Source organism: Anopheles bellator, chromosome 2 (genome assembly GCF_943735745.2).
Source record: "Anopheles bellator chromosome 2, idAnoBellAS_SP24_06.2, whole genome shotgun sequence".
NCBI lineage: Eukaryota > Metazoa > Arthropoda > Insecta > Diptera > Culicidae > Anopheles > Anopheles bellator.
This window is the reverse complement of record NC_071286.1, coordinates 64848170-64875002: the sequence shown is the minus strand read 5'-3', so window position 1 is coordinate 64875002 and position 26833 is coordinate 64848170. Positions and strand designations below refer to the sequence as shown.

The 26833-nt window shown below is 50.7% G+C and overlaps 1 protein-coding gene across 1 annotated transcript in view; it reads right to left on the bottom strand.

The window, feature by feature from the left end:
• Positions 1–1377: 1377 nt before the first annotated feature.
• LOC131210716 (out at first protein) overlaps positions 1378–26833 on the bottom strand; it is a 38715-nt gene continuing 13259 nt past the window's right edge. The window contains exons 2-5 of the mRNA XM_058203999.1: positions 17424–17537; positions 9890–10024; positions 8513–8696; positions 1378–1688 (exon numbers count right to left, since the gene is read on the bottom strand). Coding sequence (XP_058059982.1) covers positions 1378–1688; positions 8513–8696; positions 9890–10024; positions 17424–17537 — 744 coding nt within the window. The remainder of the gene's footprint in view (positions 1689–8512; positions 8697–9889; positions 10025–17423; positions 17538–26833) is intronic.

Sequence of the window (26833 nt, the reverse complement as noted above, 5' to 3'; positions counted from 1 at the left end):
AAACCAGTTTCGCCCCACGCCAGTTCCGACGACGGAACGGCGGAAACAATTCCATCGCCGGTGAAGAAGCTAATGGGCTGGTACGGACCGGGGCGGCGTAGAATAAAACAGCCGGACAGCACCGGTCGACGGCGCTGAACCAATTTTAAGCGAACCCCAGGACCCGCAGGAGCGCAGGTCCCCGGAAACGGTCCGGAGCTCGTCGGAAGTGAAAACATAAAATCCGCGCGCGACTGGCGCGGGCGGTAATCAACCCGGTGGGGATGTGGATCGAGAGGGGCATCACTCGGTGGTCCGACTGATGGGATTCTTTATGGGGTTTTACTGCTACACGTTGGGCATTCCATTTCGGTTGATGTGGTTCAAGAGTCGCCCCGCCGGGTTCGGTGACGGCCGGAGCTTTTTTCTCGCTTTCCCCCTGGCGAGGTGGACATGGCACGAATGGCAGGCTACGTGTTAGGGGTGAGCCTGGCCGCGCAAGAAAAGGACCGGTAAGGGCCGCTCCAGTCGGCAACCCGGAGTGGATCACCCTCCCGAATGGATGTCCGGCGCGTGGATTTCGGCACTCGAATTCTTGAGTCCCTTTTGATGTCCAAGCCCCCTTCGCTTCCCCGCCGGCCTTGTGGTATTCGCTGGCCCACCTCAAACACCTGCACTCGTGGTGATTGTAACAACCGCAACCGCGCTCCGTCGGCTGTTATTGTTTTTGTTCTCCGGTCGTTGGGCCAGTTCTACACAGCCCAATGCCTTCGCTTCGATAAAAGCCCCGGAAACGAGAGACAGAGAGAGAGAGTGAGAGAGAGCTGGGAGGGAACCTCATTAATCGCGCTATTTGTGCTATAAAATAATTTCATTAAACTGCGGCCACCGGGCTGAAGGTGAGGTAAAATTAAATTCTTCGATTGTTTCGCCGAACTGCCGCTGGTCACTGTAGCTGGCAGGACCCATCGCCGCCGGTGATGCTGGTGCTGATTTGTGCGCTACACTCCACCGGACACGGAGCATCGTCCCCGATCGGTTACTGCCGGCGGTGGTTGCGGTGATGATGATGTCCACCGTGTCGCCGGGTGCTTCCTGCTTCGAATCCGTGTGCCACTTTCTGGTCCAGCGCACCGGTGGCAGCAGCAGCGTGGCCGATAGCAACGTACAGATGACCAGGTTCAATCGCCAGGACCAGGACTGGTGTTGGAGCCGGCGAAATTGGTAACGATTATCGTAATCGAATGCGACTCGTATCGAAGGCACCCCGAGGGCAGCGGGTGGTGGCAGCAGGTGGTGGTTGGATCCAGGTGTTTCGGGCCCGGAGTACACGGTGGAGGCTCGTGGTGGTGGTGGCTGCAGCTGCTGATCGTGAGGGCACCGGTGGCCCATTTTCGGTCATTCGTCCCACAGGCACTGCTGCTTCTCGCGGACGTAGTACGAGTACTGGTGGCACTTCCGACACGTCTTGATCCCGCACCGGTAGCTGGTCGCGGCCGCGGACGACCCCCCGTTCTGCCCCGCCGCCCCACTGTCCGGCTTGCCCTTGCAGTACTTCAGGCCGCACGGGTACCAACCGATGCACATCTCGAGCGTGCAGAGGCACGGTGCCCAGATTCCGGTGACGTCACTGCAGCGCGATGGTTCCGTGACCGTGTTCGCCGTCGGGAACGGTTTCACCGCCGATTCCAGGATCGAACTCGATGAGCCTGCGGGCGAAAGGAACAACAGGAGAAAAAAAACGGAAAGGTATTTAGTGATTGGAAATCAGTGAGAGAGAAAGAGAGCGATATATAGAGGGCTTTACAGGACCCCACCATGTTGTTACCAGCTGATCCCAGGGCAGGAGCCGGCTGGCTGGCCGGCTGGCGGTTGGCCGGCTGGCTGGCTGGCGAGCGATTCCTATCGCTGCCGCTGGCACCGGCTACATTCGAAATCTGGGGTAATTGGTATTTCGTTTTTTTTTGCTGCAGAAAAACTCACCGACATCGTCGGTCGGTTTTACTATTTTTAGACGTCGCACTGCTGTCATTGCCGTTCGTAGAACAAATTTTAAAATGGTTACAAGCGCACAGACCAAGTTGCGGAAAACAACTAAATGTCCCCGTCGGCGTTGGGAGGGAGCATGTCTTTAATTATGGTCCCTGGCGGGTAATTGAAAACAGCGAACTTTTTCCCTGCCATACCTATCCTGCGGCCGTCAATATCGGTTTGGGGAGTATTTTTTGTAGGCCACAGCTAACAGCATGTCCGGGAGGATTAACTCATTTCCAAATCTCCCATTATGCAGCTTCTATTTAATCTTTTTACAACACAGTTATCGTATTTTGAACTTTATTCCGTCCAATAGCTTTTACGATGTTCTCGCTGCTGGTCACTTCGTTCACCATTTCCTTTTTCGACCGATTGATTAAGGTTTCTTTGTACGCCTTTAATATATTTCACTCAGACGAAGTTCTGCGGTGTTTGGCGAATTAATCCTGTTTGGCAATCTTTCAGCTCAATTTAGATGCTAATATTTGCGCCAGCACTTCTGAGCCGCCTTCGCTCGATGGCAAGAGGCCAAATCAGGTCAGAACAACACATAAAATGTTTGCTTTTGCATAAAATAAAGGCACCGTTTATTTATAGGTACTCATTGACGTGACCTGGTTTGATTCTTCGACCTGGAAACTGTGAATTGTTGACGATGTTGTCACTCTTCAAAGGGTCAGCCACAATCATATATCACATCTGTGTAACTTCGCTATGCAGAAGTGCGGGATAAACGGCTTATTTAAAACCATGGGCCAATATCCAAAGAACATATGTTTCTGACGTCACACAACTATTGAGCTTCGGCTCCAGACATAATTTAAGTCGATAGGTTTTACAATTAATATTAAATCTATCGACTGAATTAACTTGAAGGTTTGATTTAGGTTTGTTTTGTTTCAATATCGATGCTTTTCTTTGGAGCTCTATTGATGGTCTATTGCTGATTCTCTACTGCTGCATTCTAGATTGTGTTCTTTAATCTTAGAAAAACGGACCGGGCCGTATTTATCATTCTCTATTGTTGGTATAATGTGAATATTTGTGATGGTTGAGTGGTTCCTTTCAGCGTATTGCTCCTGTAGTCGCTCCGTTTACAGCGAGAAGACGGCAGATACCACGGCCAGCAAAATATAGACCAATTAAGACATTAGCAAACCAGGCTATTTATGGTTACAGGACGATACCGTTCTACGACGTGAACCTGTATATGATAAACATATACTCAAGATCGCGCAGGCAGCCAGGATATCACAGAAGGTGGGATCCAGATTGGGGTTTCGAGCTCCACCCGCCAAGGTTCTAAAGTTGACAATAACTAGAGGGTTTGATACAGAGGAACTGTATACTGTAACGATCGTATTCCAAGACGGACCTGTTCGTTGTCCTGTGCAGTCGCAGGAGATCTGTTGGGATTGGTGCCCACCAGATTCCAGTGACCTTACTGAGTCGAAAAAACTGACAGAATACTCAAAAAACCTTTTCGCGTCTGTTACGCATTTTGCAAAATGTAACCTGTAACCAATTTTCTGTAACTTCTTCAACCAATTCACTGCTAACCAATGGCGTATAATTATCGTATGGTCGTTCAGTTGTTGTATTTGCTTGCACAATGATCCCACCAACATCCGGCCAACCTGTTACATGTTAATAGGCTAAACAACAAACCTGACCCAATGGCCACACCCGGGTTCGGTGAGTGATGATTTGAATTACAATAATACAACCGCGCCGCTCAGTGTGGCGTCCAATCTGCGCCACGTGGAACACACGATTACCCACCTGGCGTGAAAGAGCTTCATTAAATTCAGTTTCCACCGTTCGACAGCTGTCAAGCGGGTTCCCTCGATGAAACTGGCTTACACATCTCATTATGGCGGCCGCGACTTCCGCGTGTTCACCGCGCGTGGCCGAAATCACTCAATCGATCCGAGGTCCTTGGGCGAGCGAGTGCACCTGCCACACCACACACCCCACACGCGGACCACATCTGTCATTTTCTCCACGCTGCATAATTTATATCGCCCTCTTGGTGCACCCGGTCGGTCGGTCCCGGGCTTCGCTGAAAACCGAGTGACGTTTGTCGCGGCGCCATCTTGGAACGCCCGCTTCGGCTCTGCTCCATAAATCTCCATTCGCCGGGGTCTCGTAATCAATTATGGAACGAGGATTAGAAATCGATAGCGAAAAACCATTTGCCAACAACAAACGTTAACCGGGTTGTGCGGGGCGCGGCTTAAATTAATGTCCGGTTCGATCCTTCGGGCCGTGGCTCCAGGACTCCATCGGTACTTGGCCCACTCGACCTCGTCCGCGTATCGGGGGTTGATCGAATGAATATTTAAACGTAAACCGACTGCTGCCGGGGTCCGACTTTTGGACCGAACCAAGTTCGCGGGTTAAGGTAATGGACACCCGTTACATAGATTGGCATATCCCCAATCAGTGGATCACCTTCCTGTGTTCTGCACCACATCTGGTCAGTGCTCGTTTACGTTATAAATACAAAACACAAACTACTTAGCTACGAGTTTCATAGAACTGGCAACCAGTGGTCAATACAGAGCTTTCCCAAACATTCAAAGGATCGGCCCTTTTTCAAACACCAAACTGGAGGTTTCGAAGTTTAGAATAAAATCGAAACGCGAAGAAGGCCACAAAGGCATCGGAACATACAGAGGGTGGCTCGCTATGCAATCAATCATGCCTGATGAACTGCCATTATGATTTATTACCGACAAATTTCTACGTCCATTTTTTCCCATTTGCACAAGGCCGGAGGACCGTGTTTTTGTGTCACCGCTCTGTGTGTCGGAGCCCCAGAGTCATACACGTGTCGAACCGGTTTGGGACGGTGACGGAATCGGGAAGGACCTCGACACGACGTGTTTCTTTTTCGAGCAACAATTGTCAATCAGCCCACGCCCACCGTGCTCCTTGTTGTGTAGCAATTTTCTATCAAACTAAACGCCGCCGCCGGTCACACGCGGCTCTATCGGTCCACACTCGAGTTCGCCAGTGTTCCCCGTTTCCATTTGGACCAGGGTAAATTGTATTTAGACTTTATTTTCTTTCTCTACTCCATGTCCATCGATATTCGCTGCGATTGGAAATAAGAATGGCGAGAACTCGCTCGAGACCCGTGGCCCGGAGGCGCCGGAAGCGCCCGGTGTTCGTCCACTCGGTTCGATTATCCTGCTTCTCAGAACGAGCTTTTTACGGATCCTATAAGCGGCTGTGTGTGCTTAACAGTGACCAAGCGATTGACATTTGCTGCACACTCTGCCGGCCGGGCCACCCGGGTACGACATACTAATTCGATATCTAGGTTTTATTATTTTCCACTTGCTCCACTCGATCCGGAGCCCGGGGCGAAGCGCCGGGTGAGAATTGTGCACCGATCAGCAATCGGAGCTGCTGCTGGTCGTTTCGAAAAGTACATTAAAAACGTCTTCCAACGCCCCCCGGGCCCGGGACGGATTGGCGGAAAAGGCGGATTGTGATGAGCACCACAAACGCTTGCCAGCCTGCATCGTCAGGGCGACGGCGTCCTTTCCGAAGAGATGCATCCCAAGAAACGGAAAAACGGCACCGAGGCTCGTCGTTTCATCCGTCTCTCGGACGTAAAGCGCACGGAATAAAAATAAATACAGACACAGTGAGAAGCAAATCCGTTATTCCTCTGCATATCGTATCGAGCGAAAGCAAAGCCGACCGGAAGCAAATAAAATCGACGAGCGTGCTCATCGGCCGGGTGCCGGAAATTGCACAGAACGCTCGGGCTAAAATCGATGCTGCTCGTCGGTTGTGGTGGCCCTGGCCTGGCCCTGGAGCCGGCATCCGGCTGGTGGATGGACGGTACCAATAACGGACACGATGCATGGAATCAATAAATTTCATAAACTGTGGGTATAAAATAAATAAATTATTGCCTTTAAAATTCCCATCGAAAGTGCATGTCCCTGTGCTGCGGTCCCCGGGTTGTGCCGGGGCTTTAGCAGCATCCGGCAGCCGAGCATTAATGGATGCCGAGGACGCTGTGGGGAGGACGACTCAGAGCGAGCGATCTAACAGCACAGTCCTCGGGCGCCGGGTGAGCTTTGATGTTCGGCCTGAGACTCCCCAGCACTCGGTCACCGCTAAATCCGAGTGCCACGCCAAGCCAAAGGGTGGCCAAAATAAGCATCTGCCAACCACAACCCGTACTAAGATGCTTGCGTAGAAGCGGCACAATTCGTTTGCACTGTGTCTTAGAACAATAAAAGTAGAATAAAATAGAACCGGCAGCATATTAGTAGAAACTCCAATAGGATTTGAAAGCATTTTTAGGCATCCCGCCCGGTTTCCGTTCACACCACCAGCCGAAAAGCATCGTTACAAAGTGCAAGCGATTTTCCGAGAATGAAGCGTTTCCGTGTTGGGTAGGGGAATTGAATTTGACCACCACCTGCTACGGTGGCCGTTCACAGTGAGGAGCGAATGAAATATTGGGTCGGAAAAGGGACACTGGAAATGCTCATAAAATATGATAAACGGAAATTCGAAATGTATCCTTGCTATGCCGGCCGTGTCCGGGTGTGTTGCCGTGTGGTTGGTTGGTGTGCCCGAGCTAGCCGGGGTAGACTAGACTAGCGGCAGCAGCACTCGAGACGGTTTGGGGCCGGAAAAAGCGGCAGTTATTTTGCGATCGAGAACACTACACGACAATCGTTTCCAGTGTGTACCCGCGCCGAGGCTGCCATTTCGAGTGGGTTTTGAAATGCAGAACACACAGAGAGGAGCACAATAATTGTGCTCCGCTTTGATGTTGGCGTGCTCTAGGCGAGCTCGTTGCCGGGCAAAGAATCGGCAAATTAATGTCTGTCTTTGATGGAGTTCCAGTGAGTGGAAACTTTATAACAAATTCACCAAACGGTGGGCATTAACATTTTAATAAAATGTTGTTGGTTCAATAGATGTTAAAGATGATCTGTTGAAGCGGAATGAGTTGGCCTTAATCGGAGTACGTCAAATATCGCGGGAAAAAGAAATCCATTACTTTCTCGGTAGATGGCTGTAGTGATCGATATCGCGTAAAGTATCGATGAAACCATTTCAAGTTTGAGTTCGCTGTGAAATACTAAAAGTAAAAAGCTTCATTCACACTAAAACAATTCTTTTACTCATAATAAAGCAAGGCCACAAAAGTATGTAGCGACTTGCCAGAAATTCCCGGAGCTTTGTTGGGAAAGTTGAAAAAAGTTCTGTTATACGTTGAAGCAAAAGTCATAGGAAATAAGTTCTAATAAACCAAAAATTAGGTAGCAAAAGGATCATACCAAAAGATAATATACAATACTCAAAAAAGGCACTGAAAGAGCTAACATAATCTAACTCACCATTCAGTTTCGATACTCCAACTGTACAGGGGGCCCACATCAACGCAATATTGTTCAACTTCAGCAAAAGCATTGGCCAAAGCAAACAGTAATCCGTAACATCAATGAGAAAATCCCACCCCAGGCAACCCGAGAGCGATCCGCAAAAGAGGCGGCCAAAAGGGACATCCGAATTACTTCTTCCCTGCCGTGGTCTATATGCCCATCACGTGGGAAAAGCGCACACTTGCCGGCGGCGTAATTCACTAAACACACGCCGTAATTACCCCGAAAGCTTGATTCAAGCGTAACGGCGAAGTGGACTCGAGTCCATCTGATAATGACGCAGTAAACCCGTAGCCGATAGCCTCAAAGTCCGAGCCGAACCCGCGTAACACGGACCACGGGATCTCTTTCGAGTGGAAACTCGGAACCGGAAACTTTGGCAAAAACAATACGAAAAGCTCGTCCCGGGGCGGTCCCGGTTCGAACCAGAGCGTGGCCCGGACCAAACCCAGGGAATCGCTCGTCGAAATCATCATGGAAGAAAAAAGCGAAAAGGCGGGGATGAGTATCCTCGTAGAAGGATTGACGAACGGTCCGCTTCAAAGTGAATGTTTTTCTTTTTTTGTTGTCCGCCGTTTTCATTGTGCGAGGGCGCGTGGCTTGCGGCGCCAGGAACTAAATAAAATTCCAATTTAAATGTTTCCACTCGCTGTGATTCGCTGTCATCGGATGCAGTGGTCGCGCGCAGCGTCCTTGCGAAAAAAAGGAGCTGGACTCGGATAATAATACTGCGCTCCGGTTTGCGCTGCTGGCCGATTTCATGGTGCCGCTTTCCGGTAATTCCCCGCGAAGTGGTCTGAGCACTGTAATGAGCTAAAGGGTAATTCCTCCACAAAGCTGGCAATGTAAACGAGAAACAAACCCACCACAGTCGACATTGTAATGAATGCAAAAAGATCGAAGAGCGAGGCATTTGTCACCGGACGACCTGACGGAAGACGGTTCCAGGTTTAATGTGATGGTGCCAGGAAGATATAAATACACAATCCGCTACACCGCCGGTCGCCGAGTTTTCCTCTTCAGTTGGAGCTCAGTTCGCAGGAGAAAGTTTCGCAAATCCGTCCCACGTGACGTACCTGGCAGTTCGGCCCACGCCTTCAGGTCCACGTCGCGCACGTACGTGGACTCCTGCGCCTCGGAACAGAGTGGCGCCACGTGCCGGGATATAGGCGTGGCACGGTCCAGCAACACCCAGGCGGTCATCGTGTAGTTCTCCTTCCCTCGGTCCTCTTCCGGCGTCCGGATGGTGCTGGGATTTTTCTGCGAAAAAGGTAGCCACATTAATGCCGCGCTCCGACAAACAATGATTTCTCGGTAAAATTGTTATAATGAGATGCACGTGCCCTGAACAGGGAATTAATAACGTAGCGCTCTCTTCCTGGAACGCCATTTAATATTAGAAACATAATTACTTTACACTAAACACTTTCCGAGCGCCAGGTTTTCAAATATTTTGCTAGAGTTATGTCACAAACACAGCACAGTGGACACTTTTTCCTGTCCGCATGACTTAGATAAACGAGTGGGGTCCATGGGAAAACAATATTAATATTGAACGATTACGTCCGGGACGTGGCCTACGGCGCTGTCAACGGTCGCCGGATGCTGGCGACGGGCACTCGAGCGTACGGAAAGAAACGGAAAGTATTTAAAAAATGCATCAGATGGCCCCGTGGGCCATAGCGACGGAGCGTGGGGGACGGAAACGGAAGCGTGTGGCGGACACACCGAGAAGTGCAAAAGGTTCCGGAACTTCCATTCAACGTCAGAAACTTTTCTAATAAGTCACACGTCCACGGGTTTCGCGCGGGTCGGCGCGCGGCTGCTTCTTCGAAGGCGCAAAATGATGATGCCGTAACGGATCTTTCGGCCGGTACCCATTTTTCCTTAGAGACTCTCTCTCTCTTTTTTCGTGACAAGGACAAGCATCCTCCGGCAGGTGATGGATCAATTTATCTGTTTTTCTTTTTCGTGTCGCATCGAAATTCAAAGAAAAGTTCATCATTAATGCTGACACCGCACCGAAAGTGAGGTGCCAAATTTGCCAATCAACCTGCGGAAAAGCGAAAATCTCGCGCCCAAAATTTCCCACAAACAGAGGTCCTTTGGTTTGTGCAGCGCTTCCTTGTCGGCCGTAGCGGAAGTGATTGTCACCGGAAATTACTACACCCGACGCAGACGGAGGGCACGGATTACCACCGCAAGGCTTGTAAGCGGCCATCCTAAAGTCGGCCGGAGTACTTCATTACTTCCGAGTACCTCGAGGACGGCGCAGGAGCCGAGTCGATTTGCGAGCCGCCTTGGGTGGTGATTTTACTGACGGCGGAACATTCTTGTCGCATTTCACCGATCAAACGGTTTCTCAGTACCGGGCTGACGTGACCAGGGCGCCAGAACTCACGTCCGGGTCCGTCCGGGTGTCCTGGAGAGAAAGTAAAATTTATATTCCTTACCTGTCGTAATTTTGCCATCGCGTCGGCGGTGATGAAATCGCCTTTCTGGAATTTGGTCACGAAGCACATCACTTGATACTGACTTTGGCCCCGTTCTTCTTCGCCGAGCACGAGAGCTTTGAGCACCTGAACTTCCTGTGGGGGGAGAAAAAGCAAGCGAAAAGAATGTGGTGACGTGGGCCGGGGCAACGAAGGAACAAGGCGCCCCACAAAAGAGGCGCCTTTTTTGTCTGACGAAAATATGTTTTTATGATTTTTGTTCGAAAGTATGCTTCATTCGTTTCACAAATTAACAACGTAACGATGTGAACGCCACGTGCTGTCCATTTGAATGGACGATTTTATCCTCAATGGACAGTGCGTATACGACGAAACTGACCCAATCCTCTTATTTCGAAGTGATTCATGCGACGGCCACCAATAGCCATCATCGCTGCCAACCGGATATCAGTCCCGTCGGGTCTTGCAGGATTGCAACCGCAACCCACGTCCCAGAGAATCATTCCGACAGCCTTCGACGCGGCCATCGTATCGTTGCACAACGGAGTCTGCAGCAGTTAAAGCGATTTCTCCGACTGCTGGACGTCGCCCATCGGCCGGCCCGGGACGTAATTCAATCGGATTCCGATGCTGTCATCGTATATCACATAAAAGCTCGCGTCACCGCGCGCGCTGCTACATATTGCATTTCTCGATCGGACTCACCGGCTCGGGCGAGGCCTCGGGCCACAGTGTCCTCCCCACGAGGGAGTTAGGATCCGTGGTCCGGGCGCACACGTACAGAGGGCACCTTCGGCGATACGTGAGTGAAGCTATCATCATCCCGCTGGCGCTGACTGTGGTTTTACTTGCTGCGCGCGCGCGAACGTCCTGTCGGCGGATCGGCACCGGAAATGGACGCGTCGAAAAATGTCCAACGTCCGGCCCTGACACTATCGGAGCCGCTCACAACGTGACATGTTTCCTAGACATTCGTACGCAAAACGGGCACGATCTTTGGCGCATGTCGTAAAGCATGCTGCTGTCGGATGTTCCCGGTTCAATTTGGATACCCCACACTGAACGAGCAGCACTGAAGATGCACAGCACATTTTGGTGCATCGACATATTTTTTGCTACCTATCTAGACTTATGACTCAAGACTTTAGAAACATTCGTCCACCGGTGCAGTCGGTGGAACGTAAATCAATCACATACTGGGACGGCGCAGATGGGTTCGTAGTAAAAATTGACGAATCAATTACCTTTATTAAGCCCTTATACCCGCCGGGATTATCTTTGTTAAACTGGGCACCGAGCCTGACAATCCTATTAGTAGGTGCTGGCAGGACTCGAGCCTCCGGTCGAACCGTTGGGTAAACATATTCTTGGGTGCCAAAATCGATGCAAATTGTGCGAGATTCGGAACACCCTAACAAAACATTTACCCGTAAAAGGATCCGGTCAGCCGGATGTTGACATATCGAAACCTGTACGTCTTGCCGGATGTCACAGCAAAGTGGAAAAGAAAGACATTTGGGCCTAGATATGGCATTGTTTTTGCCGAAGCTCTACCACGCTAAGCACATCCTAATGTCATTTTAAATAATTCGACAAATGACTGTTAAATGTTTCGATTTAAAATTAAAATAAAATTAGAAGGCTCTCCGGCCCGGCCTCTTTTGTAGTGATTTTGTTTCGCAACCGCCGCTTCCGGTTGTTGGCAAAATGCAACGCAAACAAAACTCATTTGCTTGAAAGCGTAATTTTGGGGCCAACGCAGGGAAAAGAAACACCAACACACGAGAAAGCGAAAACTGTGGATAAATTGTCCTGAAGCGAAAATAATTTTCACTCCGCTTAATAATAGTTTAATAGTGTTCTGCATAATTAATTCCGTGGCTCCGACCGATCCGGGTCGCACCCCAACCCCAAGCGTTGCAACTTTCGGGGCTTAAAATTTGCCACCCGCAAGGTGGTCGGAAAAATCTCGGCTCTACTCGTGGCGATTGCGGGTGGCGGTGGCTGAAAAAAGGACGTCCCTGCGCCGCGCGCACCGGTGTGCCCACTTGACATTTGCGTGGCGAAACAACAAATTACTTCGGCTGCACCGTCGCCGGGGCGCCGTGTTGCAAAGTCAGCCGGCGATGAAGTGCTCCGAAATTGGATAGGCAGAGAATTGGGTTATCTCCGTCCCGGTAGCGGGCGCCAGCCAGCGAAACGTATGAACAGAGTCCAACTTGGCAGGACCAACTTTTCTGCACACTATCGCCAGATTTTACGCAAACTTTGCGTGCACCACTTGCGTTTACATCGCACCGGTGTTACTCTGTTCGATCCTTGTCCAGATCCTTAATCCAGCTAAACTTGAAGCACTGGTCGGCACACGGTTGCGGAATGTTTTGAGTAAATTTTAACGAAACGAGTTTGGGGGACGGACAACCAAAAAAGAGGCAGCTTTTTAAGGAAAAGCGAGTCAGGAAAAACAAACGGAGGGTCGAGAGATTTACTGCCAAAACCCCGCTCAATGCGTAGCTTCAATTCTTCAGCACCTTGTCGAAACCGGTGGTGCGGCACCACTCGGGGTTCCGGGACAGAGTGTTCCTGGACGGTGCTTAATCCGGGTGTTAAGCAGGGATCCGCACCGGGTCCCGCAGACCCTCGAAAAGAACAACCTAAAAATCCGCCCTAATGCTCGCCTTAATGGCGCACTTGCTTGCTCGCTCCGAAGGTCCACCTCCGTAACGGCGGAATCTTGATTAATCCCGGCTACATTTTCGGATCCTCTTCATCTCCGGGGGGGGCGCCGGCCATTATTCCCGCGCCCACCATATTCACCACCGGAGTGTGCCATAACCACCGGGACCAGTGTTTGTTCGGTGTGCTCGTCTGCACAAGTGGTTCGGCCGCCCGGTGTGGTCCTTTAAAAACATTTGCCCCGTGTATTTTGGTCAGCCAGCCCTCGTCCCGTTTTTCCGTAGCAACCGAACCCGGCTTTCACGAGGCACGTGGCATAAAATCAGGCTTTCAAAGCCGCCGTTTCCGGTTAATGAGGGAGCGACGGGTCTGTCAATCGCAAACTGATCCTGTGCCAGGTCAGGATTGGAATACAAGTGAAAGGAAACCCCGGAACCCTGGTCTGGACTTATTTTCTCGGGGTGACTGTACGCAATACGCGTCCGTTTCGCTTCGTCCGTTAATCCTCGCAGACGGGATCCACGGGTTTCTTGAAAACGTGCCCCGCCGGCACCCGAGCGATGCTATTTTCTGTCTCGGGCTACAGGTTCCATGTTGAGTGCACAACCCGACATAAAAATCGGCTATCGGACATATTGGTTCGAGGTTCGAGGGTCTGCGGATCCGGGCCAATCATCTTTACACCGTTGCGGGGTAAGTTTTCGGGCTATCCTTTTGGAGCCCGGCTTCTAAACCCGACCATGGGTCGTATTTTCTTATCTGCTCACACCTGGTGCGACCGAAATGGACAGGATGTTCGGTTTTTTTTCCTTTCCTTCACAGACATCGTCGAGCAATAATCTTTTCCGGGTCCCGCGTGAGCCGTTGCTCGTTTAATAGCAGCTGTCTGGCATTTGCCGTGAGCCGGGACTGATGCCTTAGCCCCGGATTTGGGTTGATGGAGAAAAGTTTCTCGAATCGTCACGGGACACCGGATATCGAGCGTGGCGGTGTCAACAGGAGAAGAAAACCGAACAGTACCATCGACCTGGCTGTCTTGGTCTGTACAGGTCATTCCAGGTGGCAAACACTCGTTTCTATTCTGGTGACTCTACTTTACAATCAACTGTCGATCATAACGAAAGAAAACGAATTATTTTGAGCAGTTGCCATCTAACTTTAAAAAATTCGAAGCGCACCATTAACAACAACCAATTCTGTATCCTAATCTGTAAGAGAATACCCTGAAAGGAGATTTCGAACAGATTGTTGCGATACATTTGACATCGGAAACAAAGCGAGCACGCAGTGCACGTCCAACAATTGGAACTGCGGAATGCAGAGAGACTCCAGTTCAGGCCGTCAGTTCTCGTTGACTATATTAAACTACAAAATATGTCTGAACACTGCATCGCCCGAACACCGACCGTGCCATTCATGCCAACATGTAATGGAAATTCCATTAGCAAGGCGACATTCCGGAAAACGGGGGACAATGACGTAACCAGGAAGCGGGCGCCGGATTCCCAAAACACGGCGCTCGTAGGGGATATTTTCATCACCCCGGCGGATTGCGCCATCCTTGCGAAGGATCTTTATTTGCAGGAATTAGAAAATCCCGTTCACTTGACAGCACACGACAGGGCAAACAACACCCGGCGAAGCAATATATTTCAATCCAACCCAAATGTAACGAAGCTCGACTGCTCACTGAACCGGCGCCATAACACGACAACGCACGCACGCACGACGCTGAAGGCAGCGGAAAACTTTGCAGACGACAAAATAGAAAGAAATATGACCTCCGCGACCGTGGCGGGAATTCCAATCACGCAGCGGAACGCGCGGTGTGCAAAAATTCATTAAAACTTTCGCAACGTCAACCGTGGCTCTTGAAAGGTGTAAAAGCACCACTTCAAGGCGATTTGTTGGCATCCCATCACCGTCTTTAATCTTCATTATCTCCGCGCCCACACCCGCAGCCGGCGGAAGTAACGGTAAAATGATCGAGACGCAAATTTGTCACTCCAACACGTAGCTGCGCCGCCGGGTTCGGCCCGAAACCGGAAACGGCACCAAGGAAGCTGGATGCTTGGGAAATTTGCTCTTCCTTCCGCGAAGTGCGCGAAAAAAAAGAAAACATCTCCGAACAACAGCGTGGGAACAACATTTCTTTCGCCAGGTCTCGTGGGTCTGGGTCCTGGGCTCCTGGTTCAACCTTTTTGCCCACCGGAACGGAAATGGAACGAACGAACGGAGAGCATCGGCCGTTTCGGTCGGTGAAAGATTGACAAAAAAACGGAAAGCGAATTTTTCAAACAATAAGCTACCGGCTCTGGCCCCTTACTTGGGAGTTATTGGGCCCCCCGTTTTCCAATTAGCATTCGGAATGAACGAGAAAGCTCTCGTTTTGGGATTCTTTTTTTCCTCAATGGGGCATTATTCGATTTCCAAGAAATTTATGCCAAACGAACGAATTGAATCTAACGGTGGAAAAATTAATTTCAACGAAAATTCCGTTTCGGAAGTGGCCATCAATCGGGCGTTATCGTACAACGCATCTCCCCTCTGGGCGGATACAGTCCATCATGTGAGGCTTCATTAGGCACCCAAAACCGGAGCTCTTCATCGTGCGGCCAGCAAGGCTGCGATACACGCCTTTCGGGTTCTTTTTGCTTCCGGTGGGCTAGGCGCTGCCCGTTCCGTCACGAATCCGCGTTCCGATCGATGAAGGTGCAGCAGTACAGCACCAGCAGAGCGTGTGACGGCGGACATCCCGGACATGCAACAGGTGTTGACGCGCCCGGGAAGGAAAAGCTCCGAGATCCTAGAGATAATATCAAATGATTATCGACAAATAGTGCAGGAGCCGGGGCCATCGCCTTCTATTCGGGGTTCGCGGAGTCTCTGACGATTTGCTCGTTTGGCCACTACGAGAGTGATTCCTACTTCCGGTGCTTGTCTCACCGTCCCCGGAAGTGGGCCCAGGTTGTTGGTAATGCATCACACGCGTCACACGTCACGCGTTTGGCTGCAGACGTGAGCGCGCACCTTGGCCACACGACGCGGGATCGATTTCCTGGAGGAGAAAAAAAAAATGGCACAACCAAAACACGGAACAAATAGCGTAAAAACTATGCAACTTGCCCCCCGACGTGTGCTTCGGACTGGAAAATCTCTACTTCCGAACGGAAGGTGTTCCGGTGGCGGAGAGTGCACCAAAGCACACAGCACTGGAAAACACTACATCAAACAGCAAGATTGATTCGCGTGCCGCTGGGAGGCCGCCACTGCTGGCTTATCGTACAACATTTCGCTGAGCACACGAGGCCGCTTCTGTTTTTTTTTCTGGCCAGCTTTCTTTAGTTGCCCCAAAGCACTAAATCCTTACGGAAATCTCTGTTGGGCTGGTTATTTTTCTAGCAGATTTGATACATTTTTTATGCTGTCACGACTTTTTTTCTCCGCTGCACCAGATTGAACTTTGAAGTTTGCGTTGGAGCAACTATTTTTACCTTCCCGGAAACACGGGCACCGCGGGGAGCTATCGATCGGCTCGTGGCTTTGATGTTCCCGTTTTTTCCCGCTTTCCCGATTTGCACACCGGTCCGAGGTTCCGATCGTTGCAGGTGCGATAAGCTGAGCCGTCGATGATGAGGAAAAGTATTATTTCGAGTCCCATTTTGGCGTTTCTCGTTCGGCTGTTCGTTTGTTCAGAGGGAGTTTTCTATTTCCCCACCGTCGGCCCAAGAGCGAAGAAATGAAATGCAACAAGTTCTTCGCACCATTCAGTTCCGTTTGCGAGAGTGTCCTTTACAAAATTATATTGAACCGTTCGAACTGACGAAAGCTTCACAAAATGGATTCCTCCCGAGCCAATTATAAAATCTAATCCCATTGCGACCAACTCAACATTACACACTGTTTGGCCAATCAAATTACGCCGGCACTAGCTGGGATTAGTTTCGCAGAGCAAACAGCGTTCGTGCGCCAACACAGATCCCCGTGCCATTAAAATGTCAATCTTTCACTACGGCACGGGGCATGCAGTGTGTGGTGCATGGCGAACATGAAACCTCGCCATCGGTAAGCCGTCTTCCGTCGTTGTCCGTCCGTCAGCAACTCATCGTCATCCGTTAGCCAGCGTCCGAGCAGCTAACGCTCTAAGCGAAGCCAGCGATACACAAAAAAAAAACATCCCGAGCACGTCAAACGTTGGTCCTCGCGTGAGAGATGTGGTCACCGCGAAACACGGAATACAAGGCGATCCGGTGTGCCCGTGACGCAGTATTTGACATGATTGCGGATATTGATCTGACTATGGTGCTATGTTGCCAAGCAAACTCTGGACAAACAAAAAGACCCTGAAAAAGTTCACACACTCGTGAACAAATCGCGGCCAGGCGAGTGTCCTGATGGCCACTGGTGCTACAGAGCTCTGATGTCTGTCCGATTGCGTCGAATACATTTCCTTGGCAAAGTTTTAGATGAAACGTTGCAAAACCAACACCAGAGCCGAGTTAGGAAGCCAGGCCACCAAAGGGTCACCGAGCATAGGGGAACTCAACTGTGACTAGCAATGTGCCATACAAATCAGATCTAGACTTAAGTGAGGTGTGTTCGTACAGAGAGAGAGATTCCAATTAGTACTTGACCGAGCAAACCTTAGCAAGTTTGTATGGCCCCTGACGGCAGCACGCATTCTGGGTAATCCTCCAGTATCAATCACCATTACACTTCTGTGGAGTGCTCTGCAAATGTCCCATTCACTGATATCGTCTAATCCTCATCCAGTTATGTAACCAAGTAGCCTCGTTGTCCTCAGTGCTCGGGGAAGGCTTTCGCCAAGATGCAGCCTCCTCGGCTCCGCAATACTTACACTTTTGAAGTCTATCAGCTTCGTTATGAGCGTTCCGTCGCTTCTCTGGAACTCCAGCGTGCACGTGTCGTCGCCGACGCTGGATGTTATTGTCTCCTGTACGATTTCTCCTCCCTGAAAGTGAAGCGAAACAGAGTTGGTTAAGCTCGGCTCGGGGTCTCACTACTTCTAGCGTCACAGGGAGTTTAAATTATTCACCGGGTTCTCGGGATTGTGCTGCACGCACAAATATTGTGTTCCTCAGTTTTACGCAATACAATTACTGTGCCGCTGACAGACGTCCGAGAGCACTCGGGGAGCAGTTTTGCCTCCGAGAATTGCGCCAGCGATTACTGGGCGACATAAAACTCCGGGGCTCAGCATCCACGGCTGGGTGTAAAGTAGATTACAATTTCCAATCCAATTACCTCTTAATTACGGCTAGAACTGTAGAGACAGAGCACTCGCCCAGACCGCCGTGGCCGAGTGGTCCGTAAAATATTGTTTCGAAGAGTCACCGCATTAAGTGGAAAACGAGGACGCTCTCGGAAAAACGGACGCGCCAGAGACTGACTGACGCCAAATTGTGTGTTCGTCCTGAATCGACTGATCCAATCACGGGGAATAAGTTAAACGAGATTTGGGCCGAATTTTCGGCCTCGGGCGGTCAGGACAGAGCGGTGGTGGACACACTTTCCGACCGGTTCGCACCGATTCGCAGTGTTTTTAGAGACATAGCACCGCCGCGGAACTGGAATTGACATTTGCGGGATTTTGTAATCTCATTTCGGGCTTCTGGCTCGGCATTTGCATTTGTGCCACACCACACGGTACATTAAGCATTTGATTTATTTCCCCGACTTGAGCGCGATTACACTTTATTTACAACGGCACGGGAATTAATTTGCTCACAAACCACCCGGGCCAAATTGTTTCCAACGAAATCCAAATCCACAAAACACGCGTCTTTAAACGAGCCCAAACACAAATCCGTGCCCGTATCCATTTATTTGAAAAATGTATTTTCCACCCTTTCTGAGGCTCGTCCGACGTTCGATGAAAAATTGGACTTTTTGTTTTCCCGGGATGATTTATTCATGTACAAGGCACCGCCACCGCCGCCAGTCAGTGGGAAACCGGAAAAGTGTTCGCCTCCAATAGCCCCGAATGGCCACCGAAGGGCCAATGTTTCGAAAAGTCCACCCCACGCACCGACTGACCGGTCCGACCGGTCTCCCTAGCCAGCGAATTATCCTCACGGCACGGCACGACGGGCCTGACGGGCGTGACGGGCGCATCAAACCCTTTTTCGGTCGAGCTGAAATTTATTGGACACCTGAGATCACCGTGTGGCAGCCTCGCTTCCAGCCCGAGGGTCCCCCCGGTAGGTTAGCCTCCCGGATGGATGCTGATCCGGGATCACCGGGCAGCGAAAGCGGGAGACACCGGGCCGTCACCCGGCGAACATCGGAGCGTGGTCAAGCGAAGCGGCGGGATGATGTGCCGAAAAATTCAACGAACACACATTTTTGATGACCCACCCAACCAACCAACCAACCAACCGGGACGACAGCAACGAGTACGACGACGGCGCCAACCAGTCTCCGGCATTATCCTTGCAGAGCTGCCTTGTCGGACTCCAAAACGGACAGCAAATGCGCTGAGCCCGGCACCCGAATTGCCGTCCGTGCGGCAGTGGGTAAGTGAATTGTCATTTCCGGACCCACGTCGGGGGTCACCTCGGGCCAACCGAAGAGCTGACACTCTCGTTCGCTTCCGGCTGAACGAGTCCGGAGTAGCGAAAATGGGACGACGCGGACCCGGACACCGGGTTGACTTTTCACTGCCCCATGCCATCGTCTGCTTTTAAGTTTATTGAAAATATTTATGCTACTCATGCCGTTCCGGGGGTTCGGCTCTGGTGTCGGCATGAATCGGCCCGACACGGCGGAAAAACACCCAACTCCCGGCAGCATCCACGGTGGATCTCGATTTACGATGGTCACGGGACAAATTGACTGGAGCGAACCTGGGGCCATCGTGAAGGGGCGTGAAAATGGACGGAGGCACTCGCCCTACTTAAAGTGTTTACTTTTCGCCGCCTCCGGCGTCCCGTGAGAAGTTTGTGGTCTCGCGGGCGCTGTTCTGAGCGGTTTGAACCGCTTCCGGAGCAGTAACTTCTCCGTGGCTAGACGGTACAGTCAACTGGTGGTCACGTTTGGCAGGGAGGGCAACAAAGTCGTAGACGAGACAATCGTTTGCTTCCCGACACCGGACAGGTGCTTGATGCACGGTGCCGGATGCCAGGAACTGTGTGCCAGTCACGCGACGTCGAGGAAGAAGTTAGATTCGCCGGGCTTGGGCTGGCCCGTGTAATAAGCGGAAAATTGATGGCAGGTGACAGATAGGGCTAGAAGTCAGTCAAACTCAATTCACACCATCAAGTTGCTGGTACGTAGCGCCCGACCACAGGGATGCTTTAAATAGCAGCTGCTATGGTCCCGGTTGTCTGGACTTCAAATTGCCAATCAGGGTTCGGAGATCCGCTTTAAAGGATTTACTTAGATTTTTCAAACACAATCAGACATCCCGGTACGGGGTACAGATTACGGCTCATCGATGAACCATCATCATCGTTTCCGTTAAGACGCGCTCGATGACATCTGCAGACGATGTTACAGACGCACTTCGGCGTAACGAACGGAATCGTCATCATCCGACTGTTTGATTGATTCCCCGGCTTCCCACCCATCCCGGGGTCCTGGGTCGGGGGACTAGCGATGGGTTGATTTATTGCACGCCACTCCACTCCGACGAGGACGAAGCCATCGAACGTCAGGTTCTATTACACTTGAGCCTTCCAAAGACCAGACCTCGAGAGCCTATGCTAATCTCTTGCCGATCTGCCTCGATTGTTCCCGATTCCGAGCAAAAATGCGGTGCCTTCATTCCGTTCTCGGGATCCCGCTGGGGAGAGCTATAAAAAGAAAGCCCACCCCGTGGGCCCGACCTGACCGACCCACAACCCGCTGATTCCGTATTCCGGCTTCGATCGGGACCGCCCCAGACATGCTAGAGTTGCATATTCAACAGACCGAAATCGATCGTGCGTGGGTGTATGTGGGTGTCAGGTGAAGCGGATCTGCGTTTTTTGCTGGCGGTGAGGTGACGATGCCGACCGGATACGGATTCTGCTCGGTCGGCCGGGCAGACCAGGAGACGCTGACTCGCATTTGCCACAAAATACATATTCAAGCCATTATCGGGTTTCAGCCTTTTATCCGTCCACAAGCTCCGGAGAACAGGTTTCCCGTAGCAGGAGCAGCGGCAGGGTGATGTGGCAAAAAGCGCCGATAACGTCGTTAGCACCCTCCTGGGCATCCTGGGCGTCCTAATTCGGCTCACGAAGCCGGCCCTCGGAACCCTGAGATACTCAGATTTCGCTCCGAAGATAGGCAAATTTATCGACATCGCCCGGCCCCGAAAACACATGGTCTCGGTTTTCCGGCTAGTCCCGGCCGGGTGGAATGCCCGCTCTAGGGTCCCTGGCGGCGGCGGCGGGGTCTACGAGAGTTTTGCCCTCGTTTTGCTGATTAGGCGAATGGGGCAAATGGCGTGGACTGCAAGTGGAATCCATGAACGGCCGCCAGCCAGCCAACGGTAAGATCTGATGGCACATCTGATGGCTCACTCTCGAGGGGCAGCATGGATCTGGTGATTTTTTTATTTTTTTCCTGCTTATGCCCGAAATTAACATTTTGGGCGCGAAGCGTCCGAGAGAATTGAGACTCTGTTTTTAGCTCACATCGCGGTCACAGTTTTGTACCGAGTGCGCTCCAATGACTGTTACGTAACCTCAAACAGTCACATATCTTAAACTAACAAAGGATTTATACTCAGTACTTGAAGAACTGAAGATACGAGTATTCGACTTTTTTCTATCTGATCCTTTTTGAACAGGTAGGTAAGGAATAAACACTACTTGGTTGATTAATAAGCTTTAAGGTTCGATAAAAAACACAATTTCAGGGTTTGAAATACATTTTATTATTCAGCATGGACTCCCTGAACGGTGGATGCTCCAACAATTCGAATTTTCATGGATTTATGCCGTTGTCAAAATTCTCTTGTGACATGGTGCATTGTCCTGATGAAAACGAATTTTTTCTGATGAAAACGAAATTTGTTGCTGTGCAGAGACCAAGGCCAGCGCAAGCCACGAATTCTATCCAGTCATGAAAAAAGCGGATCCGTTATCGATATGCGACTCAAACCAGAATGCGTAATCGGAACAAGCGAGCCGCCTTGTTTACATTTCCCACGAAACGGAATATCGAAGACGCAGTCATAACGCGTCCTAAGCAAATATAAGCGCGAGGTACAGGATCGCGAGCAATAAAATAAGAACGTCTTGCTCTCGAAACATGTTATCAGCTAATTGAAACGAGCGTAGAGCGAGTCGCGTTGTTTACATCTCCCACGATAAAATGCAACGCGCTCAATTAATACAGCTGCTGCGATTCAAATGGAACGGCAAAAGAGACCGGAAGGGACCGAAGCTCTAATCAGCCTATTGGGGAAGAAAGTACCTAAAAGTCGCCCCTCACTCCAAGGGAATGCATGATGCAATGCAACACCCAGCCATACGAGTTGGTTGGGGTTGATAAGGCATTGATTGACCGCAGGCTGGGACATGGACGAGGCATCTCACAATTTCGGACCAAATAAGGGCATTGAAAACGCGAAGCTTATATCATAGCTGGAATGGAATTTCGTTGGTATGTGTGAGCTGCGGGGTCAGCATTTAACTATAAATAAGGAAGGAGAAATAAAAACGGCGAGCATTTTGATACCACGGATTGAAGCGTGTCAACGTGTTTCATTTTTATTACGAGTTTTATTTCAGAAAATAGAATCCCCAAGTTGGGGCTCTTCAGCTGCTTTTGGATGTCCTTGACGGGGATGGTCTTCAAGGCTTGTACGACCACGTTTAAATTCAGCCCATCCTTTTACTGTATTACTTGAAGGCGAAGAATCCTTATTCGTTCATGAATTTCCTTTGCTTTTAAATTTTACAAAAATAAAAATGCACTCACTGAACAATACTATAAACAATGAATGAAATGAAAGATTGAAATGGAACTTCACAATACGTTCATATGAAGAGTGTACCAACATAACACAAAAAAAGGTTTAGCAGCAACAAAATATTGAAGCTCAAAACAAATTAAACAGCTAGTGTAAAATGCACTGACAAAAAGGCTGTTCAATTTGAATGGATCCAAACTCTGAAAGACCACAATTGTGCCACGATCAGCTCGTATTGACATGAAAAAGCAGTACCAGCAGCAAAGAAAGCAGCCCTAACGAACCAAAGCATCCTTCATCTTGAATATAACTATGGCGTGCTAACATCGTCTCCATAAGAAACCCATAATTAAACGTTTCAAACAACCAACAATATTATGATTCCTTTTTGTGACCGGACGGACCCTTCCAAACTTGTGAATGTAAAGTGTGACTACACCAAGGCCAATGTGGGCACACAAGCCATTTCCCACTGATTTCTAGCCACTCTAGTAGCGGAGCATCCCAAACGCCCTCAGGGAGCAACATCGTGGCAATTTATCCACATGCAACGGCGCAACAGCCGGGGCAAGACAGTGAATCGGCCGACCGCTCAACACTTCGTTTACACTTTATCATCGCCACATACACCCCCTAAAGATACCGTTCGTTGATGGTGGGCCCGTTTATGCTACGATATTACACCGTATGGCAATGACGAGGAGAGCGAGAGGACCCCGCCGAGACTGTGTATCGTGTGCCACGGGCAACAGACGGCCTCGCAAGGTCGGTGGACAGCAGTAGCAGTACAGTGTGTTTAGTTTAAAATCACACACTAGCCAGCCAATGGGCAGCATGATGAAGATTTTTGCTCATCCACTCCCCGAGGGCGGCCATCAGCGACAACATGGTGGGTTTTGGAGCATCGTGAGGAGGTTGCGAACAGAGCGAATGCTCTTCCAAGATGGTTTTCTCCCGCGCACGTTGATTACATCGCTACGAATCCGATGCCAGTCGCTGGAGCCCGCTAGAGAGCCCAACTTGGTGCCGGGTAACGTGAAGCTAATGAGATTCCTACCACCTGTTGAGAGTGAGTCCGGGCCCAGCCCTAGCCTAGCTGTTAACACCCCGAGAGCTGGGCAGAGTTTCGGACCCACAAGTAATCATCTGCGCGCGCTGCAACCTCAACCTCGGCGTTTGAGGAAATCCTGCCACAAAAACACACACAGCATTATATTGGTGCATTGGTTTGCGTGAGCCACCGTTGCCGGGCTCGTGACGTGACGTGCGCGCGGCAGAACGGGTATTGAAAATTAGACTAACATCCTGTCAGTCGAGTGCTGCGCCACTACGACGTCTGCGGTACCCCAGCGACTCCCGTCGGACCGACCAACGTGGGACCGTGTATTGCGTGTGCATGCTGGGAGAGCGTGAGTGACGTGAATAAATTATGCAGCAGCATAGCGGCGCGAATGCAATGCAGAGCTCGTGCGGAAAACTTGGCTGCCTCACAGGGACAAACATACAGCAACCGGCAAATACACACGCCAACGACGCAGAGGGACAAGATTTATTTCGGAGCAAACGTCTGTGTCTTAAGGCCAGGTCCTTCCCGGCGTCTCCGTGGGTCGCACAGAAAGAACTCGGAACTCGTGTGGTTCCCGGTCGTGCGCGTTTGCGGTTTCGATTCGCACCCGGCCACGGGCAGGAACAGGAGTCGTCGCAGGTTTTCGATTAATATTTTTGTTTTGTTTCGAAAAGCTTCTTAAACATTTATTAAGCCTCGGAGCGAAGAGTCGGCACACGGTTCGGTACAGAAAGTCCACGAACCACGGCCACCCGCTAAGTTTTGCCCGAGGTTAAGTCACCGTGCGCTTCCGCTCCCCGGTATAATGATTATTAAAAGAACCACGGCCGCAAACTTTCGCGCGCGAAGATTGCTAAGCGTCTTCTTAACGATCCGCAGCCGTCCGGCCGGCTAATGCCAAAGTTTAATGGCCACATGAGGGGCAGAGTTCCATTCATCATTGGCACCGGGCCCGGGTCAAGGCGCCGGAAGTTTACGTACGCTGCCTTCAATTAATTCTGAAGTCACCGGGGAGACCGACCACATCATGCCGGCTTTTTCGCTTTTGCCGTTACCGCGAACGGACGGACACCCGTGGAGCCTTTATTTATTGTCACCGAGTTTTGGGCTTTATTATTGGAAAAGTTTCATTTTCTTTTCACCATGGCCGGGAGGTGACGGGCGAGCAACAGCTGAAACGGATCGCCATATTCATGGGTCGACATTTCGAATTGATGAAATGAAACCACAATAAAAAATGGCCACCATCTCTAGGGGGAACCGGAAATGGTGTCGGTGAAAGTGCGGACCAACATTCGCTGCAAATAAGCCACAATTCCACGTCGTTCGTCGTGGCATAAATTGACCCATTGGGTGCTCCTCCTACGGTAACGCAATCGACCCCATCAGTGAGGCTCGCTGTCAATTTATCTACGTAAATCCGGTTTCAGGGCCTTGGAGGTTTACTGGTGGCATAAAACCTTTAACGGCAGCACCATCTTCCGCGCCGGGAGACGTGCAGCCTAGACAACCGAGCGAGCAATGGCCCCGAGCAGGCCCCGGAGCAGGCATGATGGACGTCCTTCGTTGCTTCGTGGTCCACCCCAATCGTGGCCAGATGGAAAGGATGGAATAAAACTAACGCGCAGACGACGACGTGAACAGCACAAATTAGTGTCAGCGACCGACGACCGGCCCTCGTAAACCAGACTCAACACAACGGCTCCACCGAAATGGCTCGTAAAGTTGGGCTTTTAGTTGTGTTCCAGGTTGCGCTTCTGCTAACCCCCCCCTCCGGTCATTACCGGCACGGCCACGAGAATAAATTAATGTCCGATGGCAGCAAGTTTTATGCGTCAATCAAAGTAACAGCAAACCAGCAAAAAACGATAGTTAATCTGTGGTGGTGAACAAACAAAAAAAAAAGGCGTTAACAAATTGCATCATTCTGCAATTAAATTTGCCCACACGAGGTCACGGGCGCCATGTGATAATGATGCGTCTAAAACATTTAACTTTAGACACACAAGTAGTGGGACACCGATGGGAGCAATGTACCGCCCCGGCCCGAACCGAACCGCACACTCCAAAACCCATCGACATTGTTATGCAAATGAACCTATGAGCATATCTAACACCTCCGACCACACGGCGGCACTACCGAATCGTTGACCGTCGTATCATTATCAAAAGCATCTGTATCATAAATTACCGTTCGCCACTCGCCGTCCGGCCGCTCTCATTTGCGATGCTCGCTGGGCTGGCAAACCCCACCGGTGATCGGGACGTGCCCCGCCAACGGCGCGATCCGCATCGCTAAAATGTTTATCGCCCACCATTTCACCAACGTTCCAATGTGCGCCACCCAACGATAAGGGCTATGCTCACCGAACGACGGCAGCACCTCGTCATCGTCGTCCTCGAAGCCCATTTCGAGGAGGCAAACCGCACTGCTCATCACTTTCCCATCAGCCGAAAACGCCATTTTGCACGTATAGCTAATATCGTTCGAATGTTCGAACGGAGCGCGCTACGTGGGCCCCGGGTCGGGCCAAGCTTGTAACGTTCGCCCGGACAATCCCCAGTAAGGTTGATTGCACTTTTGCTCGGCCAGATGATAATCGACAGCTGCTGCTGCGGTGTGCACTCACGCCGAACATGTGGCCTAGGTGTCTAGGTACGCGCCAACATAATGAGCCACACCGTTACACCCAAATGAGTGGCTCAGGTTCACGTACTCGGCTTAATCACTGTTCCGACAGCTCCTGGGCGTTGAGGTACTCGTCGTTACATCAGCAAAGAAGACCCTAATGTTTCGGGTGATTGTTCAATAAATAAAAATTAGACTTTCAAAGCAAACAAGCCACGAAGAGATTACTTCCAGCCAGCTGATGAGGATAACACTCCACCGAAAACCGGTGATGGAGGCGCCTGGTGGCCCACAGCCTTATTATGCTCGTTCCTCATTTTCCCCCACTGCCAACAATCATAATCCTGCCTGCCTCCCTGGTTCGGACGGGGACCTCAATCACACGAAACGGTGCGGTCCTAATAAACGGTTGAACGCCCTCTCCTGAGCTGGGGCCGCTTCCAAAATATAGGGAAAAATAACCCCCATAAAACCAAATTTGTCCCCCAATAAAACACTAAATACAGATACGTACCGCACACACACCGATCCAAACAAGCCACCCAACATTAACCCTCCTACGTGCCGCCCTCCACTCGGCTCCACTCGGCTCAATGTCCTTTTCGGTGTGTGCGCTTACGCAACGCGTATACGATGTCGTGAAGAGTG